The sequence below is a fragment of the Mizuhopecten yessoensis genome, unplaced genomic scaffold (genome assembly GCF_002113885.1).
Source record: "Mizuhopecten yessoensis strain PY_sf001 unplaced genomic scaffold, ASM211388v2 scaffold8195, whole genome shotgun sequence".
Taxonomy (NCBI): Eukaryota; Metazoa; Mollusca; class Bivalvia; order Pectinida; family Pectinidae; genus Mizuhopecten; species Mizuhopecten yessoensis.
This window is the reverse complement of record NW_018407426.1, coordinates 1,736,883-1,746,780: the sequence shown is the minus strand read 5'-3', so window position 1 is coordinate 1,746,780 and position 9,898 is coordinate 1,736,883. Positions and strand designations below refer to the sequence as shown.

At 38.9% G+C, this 9,898-nt stretch overlaps 1 protein-coding gene across 5 annotated transcripts in view; it reads left to right on the top strand.

Annotated features, from left to right (window-relative positions):
• The window catches only part of LOC110455301 (tyrosine-protein phosphatase non-receptor type 11-like), a 63,018-nt gene that overhangs the window by 29,336 nt on the left and 23,784 nt on the right, over positions 1 to 9,898 (top strand). For all 5 annotated transcript variants that reach the window (XM_021505355.1, XM_021505353.1, XM_021505352.1 and 2 more), the window contains 4 exons: positions 3,234 to 3,356; positions 6,319 to 6,513; positions 7,958 to 8,126; positions 9,641 to 9,757. In XM_021505355.1, the coding sequence (XP_021361030.1) occupies positions 3,234 to 3,356; positions 6,319 to 6,513; positions 7,958 to 8,126; positions 9,641 to 9,757 (604 nt within the window). The remainder of the gene's footprint in view (positions 1 to 3,233; positions 3,357 to 6,318; positions 6,514 to 7,957; positions 8,127 to 9,640; positions 9,758 to 9,898) is intronic.

The window sequence follows — 9,898 nt, the reverse complement described above, 5'->3', positions numbered from 1 at the left end:
GGATTCCTGCCCCATCCCCAGGGGCTAGGGCGGGGCCCCAAAGGGAACATTTACCAATATTTTCAAATTCTTATCCATTGATGACATGACAAGTATTGTATTTCACTTAGTTTACATGCTGATTTCCACATCACATCTAAACAATAAAATAAAGCTACCAGTACCTATGATATAACTCAGGTGACCGCTAAGGCCCTTGGGCCTCTTGTTTTTTAATACTGGCCATGCATGGGATTACAGTAAATGTATTCCTAAATGTATAGCTAATATATATATTTCACTATGTACACCCACGTTGATAATTTAACATTGTTTAACACTGAAACTAATTAAGGTGTAGGCAAATATAATGACCATGCACAGGCTTACGTGTATAACCATTTGCTACTAATTGCTTATATCTACATGTATACCCACGGTGAATCAAGTAGCTAGTTTTGAAATGCTTTTACAGAAAAACTTTCAGCAAGAAGATTTAAGATATAAAGTTGAGTCTGCCTTATATTAATGTAATGTCCTATCCATGCAGTGCCAATACGAAAGATTGTGCATGGCTAGATATATATTTCAGTTTTAAGCTATTTATCGAAATATTCTGGTAAAATGCCTACTATTCTTTTCTGACAAATAGCTTTTACAATAAATCAGAATCTGTATGGTGTCTGTAAACGTACCCTTTAATTTCTTTTTGAACATGAAGGTGCATGTTTCAAAATGTGTTAAAGTGGCAATCAGCCATGTTTTCAGCACAAGGAATTAATTATGAAACACTTGAAACCAGGAAAATCTTACGGTGATGAAACCATGATAATCAATCCAAGACGAATGCAGGGAGAGTTTTGTAGACTTCAAAGTTATGTACATCATTATGAAATTAGTGTAGAGACTAGAAAGTAATGGATTATATTTTTTGCATTGTTTGCGATCTTATAATTAATTGATATGAAAAAAAACATGAAATTCATATTGTCATTGCTGATACTTAAAATGGAAGGTTCTTGACAAAATCATATTTAAATGTTTGATTGTGAACTAACAATGTGAAAGGTTTTGCCTATCAGCTGATCAGAAGGAATATATGATACAGATACTTTTTATTTTGCAGAGAACAATATGTTACCTAAAATGTTGGTCTCTCTAGACAGGGCTTTGTCATCAAGGTGACCTCTATAGATAGGTTGATTTTATCTGGATGACTACAGACAGAAATGTCACTGAGGTGACATTTATAGCATGTTTGTTTTCACATCATTGAGTGGTCTCTTAAATGCAGATTATTAGTTTCTCTGTGATCTTCAGGCATTTTGTTTCAAGGCATGGCGACCCTTACAAATAGGTTATTTATCAGAGGGGTGACCTCTACAGAGAAGTTGTACATGTATATGTATGTCACCCAGATGACTTGTACAGGCGGGTTGTTTGTCATTGAGGTGACCTCTACAGACAGGTTGTTTGTCACTGAAATAACCTCTACAGTTGGGTTGTTTGTCCTCAGGCTGACCTCTACAGGCGGGTAGTTTGTCATTGAGATGACCTCTACTGGCAGGCTGTTTGTCATTGGGATGACCTCTACAGGTGGGGTGTTTGTCATTGAGATGACCTCTACAGGCGGGTCGTTTATCATTGGAATGACCTGTACAGGTGGGGTGTTTGTCATTGAGATGACCTCTACAGGCGGGTCGTTTATCATTGGAATGACCTGTACAGGGGGGGGGTTTGTCATTGAGATGACCTCTACAGGCGGGTTGTTTGTCATTGGAATGACCTCTACAGGCGGGTTGTTTATCATTGGAATGACATCTACAGGTGGGGTGTTTGTCATTGAGATGACCTCTACAGGCGGGTCGTTTATCATTGGAATGACCTCTTCAGGCGGGTTGTTTATCATTGGAATGACCTCTACAGGTGGGGTGTTTGTCATTGAGATGACCTCTACAGGCGGGTTGTTTATCATTGGAATGACCTCTACTGGCAGGCTGTTTGTCATTGGGATGACCTCTACAGGTGGGGTGTTTGTCATTGGGATGACCTCTACAGGTGGGTTGTTTGTCATTGGAATGACCTCTACAGGCGGGGTGCACGTGTTTGTCATTGGGATGACCTCTACAGGCGGGTTGTTTATCATTGGAATGACCTCTACTGGCAGGCTGTTTGTCATTGGAATGACCTCTACAGGTGGGGTGTTTGTCATTGGGATGACCTCTACAGGCGGGGTGTTTATCATTGGGATGACCTCTACTGGCAGGCTGGTTGTCATTGGGATGACCTCTACAGGCGGGGCGTTTGTCATTGGGATGACCTCTACTGGCAGGCTGTTTGTCATTGGAATGACCTCTACAGGTGGGGTGTTTGTCTTTGGGATGACCTCTACTGGCGGGTTGTTTATCATTGAAATGACCTGTACAGGTGGGTTGTTTGTCCTCAAGCTGACCTCTACAGGTGGGTAGTTTGTCATTGAGATGACCTCTACTGGCAGGCTGTTTGTCATTGGGATGACCTCTACAGGCGGGGTGGTTGTCATTGGGATGACCTCTACAGGCGGGGGGTTTGTCATTGGGATGACCTCTACTGGCAGGCTGTTTGTCATTGGAATGACCTCTACAGGGGGGTTGTTTGTCATTGAGATGACCTCTACTGGCAGGCTGTTTGTCATTGGGATGACCTCTACAGGTGGGTTGTTTGTCATTGGAATGACCTCTACAGGTGGGTTGTTTGTCATTGGGATGACCTCTACAGGTGGGTTGTTTGTCATTGAGATGACCTCTACAGGCGGGTTGTTTGTCATTGGAATGACCTCTTCAGGCGGGTTGTTTATCATTGGAATGACCTGTACAGGTGGGTTGTTTGCCATCAAGATGACCTCTACAGGCAGGTTCTTTTGATATTGGGATGATTTCTAAAGCATATGGTAGTTGTTTTTGTCATCAAGGTGACCTCTTCAGGCAGATTCTTTGTCATCACAATGACCTTTTACATGTAGGTTTTGTGTCATCAGTTTGACCTTTACAGGTAGGTTCTGTGTCATCAGGGTGACTCCTAGCCTACAGGCAGGCAAGCTGTTTTGCCATCAAGGTGACCTCTACTGAGACAGGGTGTTGTCATTGGAGGCACCTCTGTAGATAGATTAGATGTCTGTAATAGTCACTGTCTCTCCATGCCAGACAGGTATAGTCATCAGAAAACCTCTGTAAGCCATTTTGCTGTTCATTTATTGACAAGTTTTCTGTTCACAGATGGTTCCATCCTCACATCACTGGATTAAAGGCTGAGGAGCTCCTGAAGGATCGTGGATATGACGGTAGCTTCCTGGCCCGACACAGCAGCAGTACCACAGGGGACTTCACCTTGTCTGTCAGGTACATAGACTATCCAATTGTATATTGAGGTGAAAATTATACAAGTCTTCATTGTGCACTGGAGCAAGCAACTGTCCATTCAATATATATGATGATTATTCAAGATCAGTGCTCCTTTGTACAATTGGATTCCATGCATGCTGCCCAACTTAATGTGCTGGTATGTGGTCCAGTGAAGATGTATCGTGCACTAAACCTTATTTCTGCTCTACTGAGCATCAAACAAATCTCTTCCTTCTCTTTTCAATTTGATTGTTTGGCTATTGTGCCCAGGTTATGGCATTTCAGTGAGATAGCATTATAAAGCTGTTGCAAGAAAACAAAAGCCAAAACAAACAAAGCCAGAATACATGTGCACAAGTAAGTGCTGAATGATATTTTTATAGGCCTGTCAGAAATGTTGACAGAACATATTGTGGTACGGGAAGCATCTGTCCGTCCACACTTTGTTTCTGCTAGATAACTTGCTTAAATATTGTTCAATTTTGATGAAACTTGATATGCGTGAACATTACAGAAGACTGAGACTAAGTTCAAACTTCAGCAAATAAGTTAACTGTGAGTATTGGACGACATTTACTAGGAGATATTTATATCTGGATGAGTATAACTGGATAAATGTTTTGAAGATATCTGCATTGCACTGAAATTGATTCTCCTTGTGAACTGCATCAATACTATATTTATATGGCAATAAGCCCAGGTCTGGTAATAAGCCCACCCCTCACAAACATTTAAGTAAAAAAAAGAAAAGTCCTGAAATAAGCCCACCACTGACAAATACAGTTAAGTAAAAATTATAGTAATATGTCCTGAAATAAGCCCACCCCTGACCAACAGTTAAGTATAATTATAAGTGTCCCTGCAGGTAGGGTGTAGGAATTGTACCTGCTGCCCCCAATGCATGATCGTAAGAGGCGACTAAATTTGGGATCTTATCTTTTCTCTTCTTTCTAAACAACTTTCTTCTTCCTAATGTCTCCCTTGACAATGCCTCACTTTTGGCCTGTAGTTGAGCGTTCACCCCTGTGAGGAAGGCTTTGGGTTCTGTCCCCTGGCCGAGACATACCAGAGTCTGTAAAATTGGTACTTGCTACTCCTGCGCAGCAATTTAGGAATGTGACGACTGGTTCGCCCGTTGTCAGTTTAATGTGACTGGGTGGGGTGTCCTGCTGGGTGTCTTTGGCAGTATGTTTCAGTGAGGTAGCACTATAAAGTGGGCATCAGTTCTGTGCTATCACAAAAAGACTTAACACGAACATATCGCAACCTCCCAAAACACACATGCATACACTACACGCATGTATCTTGCACACAGGGGAGGCCGTCCTTAAATGACCGTAGCTGTTGATAGGACGTTAAACAATACTAAACCAAACCAAACCAATCCTGAAATAAGCACACACCCAACTTTGAGTAGGAGTTTATGTGTTGCCCTCCTGGGCTTATCAGAGGATAAATATGGTATGTAACTTGAACATAGGGAACTGGCACAGTGCAATTACTTCCTCTTAACCTCCCCCCTCCATACGCACAGGGAAGGAAGTGTTGAGTGTTTAGACAGTCACCTACCAATCACATTTGTTACAGTCATGAAAAATTCCCATTAATTTTGCTTGAATGGATTATCTTATTTTCAATGTATTTGTAAGTCACGTTTACATAAAAACAATGGTAAAGGTTCCGATATAGGGGGTTAAGTGGTACAGAACAGATCAGCTGATCAATTTTAATGTGCGAAATATTCTAAACAGGACATATTATGTTTTCACCTTGGCGTGCACCGGATACTGGGAGGGTCACGTGCACCAGGCCTGTAATAGTGTCCACTCATTATCATTAGTAATTATTGACAAGGGTTGAGTATTGCCAAGATTTTGATATTGTGATTATTGACAAGGGTTGGGTATTGCCAAGATTTTGATATTGCGATATATTGCAATATTTCTTAAATCGTTACAATATATATTGCAATATGCTGCAAAACTTTCAAAATATTTTGTTCAGTTCAATAAAAGTTTTAAAACAAAACAAAAATGCCTTGGAATAATTGTTTGTTTAGTATTGACAACATAACAATCAAAACATTTAAAAAGTGTATTCCTTACACATTTCAAAGATTAAAAAAAAAACACTTTTGAGTACAAAAACATAAAATGAGAAAAAACAAAAGTAAAATATACATAAAATATTGGATTACCGATACTTTCAAAATGCTTTTAACTTTTTACTGTTTTTCTCTTAACATCATTTGACAGCGATGTGTGACTGAGTTATAGCCTTTTATAATTTAGGCACGCATGATACATTGTTCGCTCAATATCATTAGTAATCATGAACGATTAATTTCAAACTTTATCACAAGCTTTTAAGCCATCAAAACTTGGACCAGTTCGATAACAACTATATTTGCCCATTTTGGATTTGGGCAAAAATGTCTGTTCAATGTCTTGAGTAATTATAAATGGCTTATTTTCAATATTTCAAAAAAATAATTACTGCCTAAGGTAAAATTGGCAAGTTTTATATCCAATATTATCAAAATGTAATTTTGGAGTACAGGCCATTTATAAATTATATAATTACAGCAAACAGTGTCTGTTTTATAAATACATCTTGAGGCATCATTAATGGACCTAAAAGTGCAAAGCATGAGTGAAATTTATCAAAAACTGACATACAGAATACTTTTCGTGTGTTGAACCGTTCGCTTTGTGACCCCTTAAACTAATTGCAGTATAAATATTTTTGCTTTGACAATCTTTTTGTCTTATTCTGATATATAAATTAATTCTTGTTTATGAATAAATTCGTGCTAAATTAATCAACCTGTAAAACATAAACATTTCCACACCACGGACATTTTCCACTTTAACATTATTCAGCAAGGAACAAGAAAGTTCTCAGCACTTGTTATTTTAGTGACAGAACCCTGATTTCTGAGATTGTGTTGATTTTACAGACGTAATAAGGAGGTGACACACATAAAGATCCAGAACAATGGCGAGTTCTACGACCTGTACGGGGGTGAGAAGTTTGCCACGTTGGCTGAACTGGTTCAGTACTACATGGAGAACCAGGATCAGCTCAAGGAACGCAACGGTGTCGTCATAGAACTCAAGTACCCTCTCAACTCCGAAGACCCTACCACGGAAAGGTGAAGTCTTCCCTCATTAAGTGGTATATCCTGTAACGTAATATGATCAGTATTGGATGTACAGCAAAATTCAGTCTCACACAAGTACACTTGTGACCAGTACTTACATGTTAGCATTCAATACTTCACACAAAAACTTGAACGGTGTCTGTAACATGTGGATGCCCTACTCCCACGTTTGAACAATAGAACAAGGTCACAGAGGTCAAGGTCAAATGTCGGTGTTACAGAAAGTCATGCAACATGGTGTACTTACAGAAAACATTATCATGTTAAGTTATTTGACCCTTAACTCGTTCACCCCTGAAATTTCATAATGAACTATTCCAACCTTTGAATTGGAAGAGTCCAAATGTTTCCTCATGGATGAATGAGTTAAGCTAGATGTAGTGCATAGTCCAGATTGCTTGGTCTCTTAGTGTTGATGGTTGAATGATCACGTTTACTGTATATTGTAGGGATGCAACGATAAATGAACACGACAATATGATACATATCACGATACTGTTGTCAAAATACTTTTCCCGATACATATAGTAACAGTTGAAGCAAAGAGAAAAATGGGCATGACATTAAAAGTTTCACACAATTCACAACCTTCGATGCATGCCGATCTGGAGCTGTCACTCGCCATGTTTGAACCGATATGAGTAAATTCAGAGATGGCAAATTCCTGAAATAATCTTAGTTGTATGGAATCCTCCAAAAACAAAATGTGTTTCATACCATATTCAAAATATCGTGATACATTGACGCACGATATATCGTTGCAGCCCTAATATATCGCAATATAGATACTATGGCATTAATAGACTATTACTGTTGACTAACTACTGTTTTAGTATAGGCCGTAGGAATGTCTTTTTCCCCATCTAAAAAATCCTGTAAGTGTATGATTTTGAAGTTGTCACAAGATTTCACTGATGAAAAGTAGAAAAAAATGTTTGACACCTTTTGAATAATGATATAAATACATGAAACGAAAAAAAAAGAAAATTCAGCGTTATATCAAAATTCAATTTTTGGCACACAATATGCTGACATACCAGTAATACAATGGACTTAATACTAGTGCATGTTATTGAGAGGATATAGAATCAGTGATATAGGGTAGCACTCTTCACTAGAATAAATACAATACAATCAAACCTTCTCATGTGACCACCTCCATAACTCATTCACCCCTTGAAATTTCATAATGAACTATTCCAACCTTTGAATTGGAAGAGTCCAAATGTGTATTCAGGGGTGAATGAGTTAATTAATATCTAGATTAAACGTGTTCACTAGAATAAATACAATATGCAATATAAGTGACAGAACAGGATGTTTATCAGACTAAATATAATGAAAAATGATATTATTTGTCATATAGGGTAGAAGTGTTTGTCAGAATATATCTATGTATATGATGTGTGATGGATTTTTGTATGATTTTACATAGATGGTTCCATGGCCACCTGTCTGGTAAGGAGGCAGAGAAAGTGCTACTGGAGAAGGGCAAAAACAACAGCTACCTGGTGAGGGAAAGTCAGAGCAAGCCAGGTGACTTCGTCCTCTCCGTCCGGTGTGATGATCGAATCACACATGTTATGATCTGCTTCCATGAAGAAGTGAGTCAGTGTCATGTTTACACCTGTAATATATAGAAGCGTAAAAATGCACGGCCGGAATGGGGTTCAAATCCAGGACCCCCTGAACTCTAAACAGATGCTTTAACCAATTGAGCTACGTACCTGGTCGTTGGTGATCGACCCGGTCCAGTTCTGCTACACCTATATACTGTATTTTTTGTCCCTGTTTTCCCCCCCGTCTTTTGTAGTTGGTATTCTGACTGGTTATCTTGTTTCTTGTTCTTCCAGTTCCCTTTTATAGACTTTGCTGTCTGTCCCAATGAACATTGGTATTTTGTGTGCTGGTCAGAGTTGACAACAATTTGGTCACATTTTATTCAGTATGTCTGCTGAGCCCTCAATGTTGACATACTGAAAACTGTACAGGGCAAGGATTCAGCCGGGCCCACCATGATAATCGTTTATTGTTAGTTTTCTCTGGCAAGATTAAGACAGCAATTCAAGTTCGTGGACAATGGAGGTTGATATTTTGCTGAAGTTGTATCAATCTTGATTGTCATTGCCCTTATGAAATGAAAATGAGTCCAAGGCCGTCAGTTCCATGCCCCAAAGGTTCTGTGACCTAGTTAATAATAATTTGATTGCTTTTTGAGGATGTGGATTTCTTGAAAGACTGTGATACAAGAATGTTTTTGAATGTCAGTAGACTTGTGGAACACTTGATAATTTGCATAGATATTTGTATATTATATATATATTGAATCTTTCAGGTGCTTAGGTCCCTTTAAGTCTGGTACGCAGGTGAATCCACCAAATTTACAAACAGAAAAATACAACAAAAGCACTGCTTGGTGTACCCTTTTGTCCCTAGCTGCGATATCATAGCTTCTGACCATGAGACAAATTGTATATACAAGTATTCAGTCGTCCGTGGTAGTACACATGTACTACCTTGTTCCCCTACAAAGGCCCTGCCCTTGACTCGCTTCTTAATAAATCCACATGAAGTAAGGGCTTCATACACTCCTGTGTTTTAAGTCACATAAATTAGTTCTGTACACTCTCTTTTTCAGGGAGATAAAGCTCATTCACCCCTGAAATTTTATAATAAACTATTCCAACCTTTGAATTGGAAGAGTTCAAATGTGTCTTCAGGGTGAATGAGTTAAATACTGTATGACATGAAATGTTTGTCGTATATAAACATATGTGGTTTTCGTGGAGGCTACGGATCCACGAAAACAAATACAACAAATTTGATTGATATGCTTGACTTTTCTTTGTTTATATGGGGAATCCATGAACATTTGTACCACGAAACGATCTAAATGGCTTCAAGCCACGAAAGAAAATACCCACAAACATTGCATGTTATACAGTAAGTTGATCTTGAAATGTAATGGTATTTGTGGGGATTTAATTTCGTGGATTTTCATTATCCACGAAATAAATGAAATTTAATGTCCCACGTAAATTTATGATTTTACAGTATTTAAGTTTGCGAGAGATTTGAATTAAATTATAAATCAGAAATCTCTCCTATGTGTCCACAGGATACGACATACGACGTTGGAGGAGGAGAAAAGTTCCGCAGCCTGTCAGACTTAGTGGAACACTACAGAAAGAACCCAATGGTGGAGAAGTCTGGCACAGTCGTATACTTAAAATTGGTGAGTCGGTCCTGCCTACAAAGTTGTCATTAATCCCCTACTGGTATTACTGGAGGGGACTGTATGTTTGTATGTCATTAATCCCCCACTGGTATTACCGGAGGGGACTGTATGTTTGTATGTCATTAATCCCCCACTGGT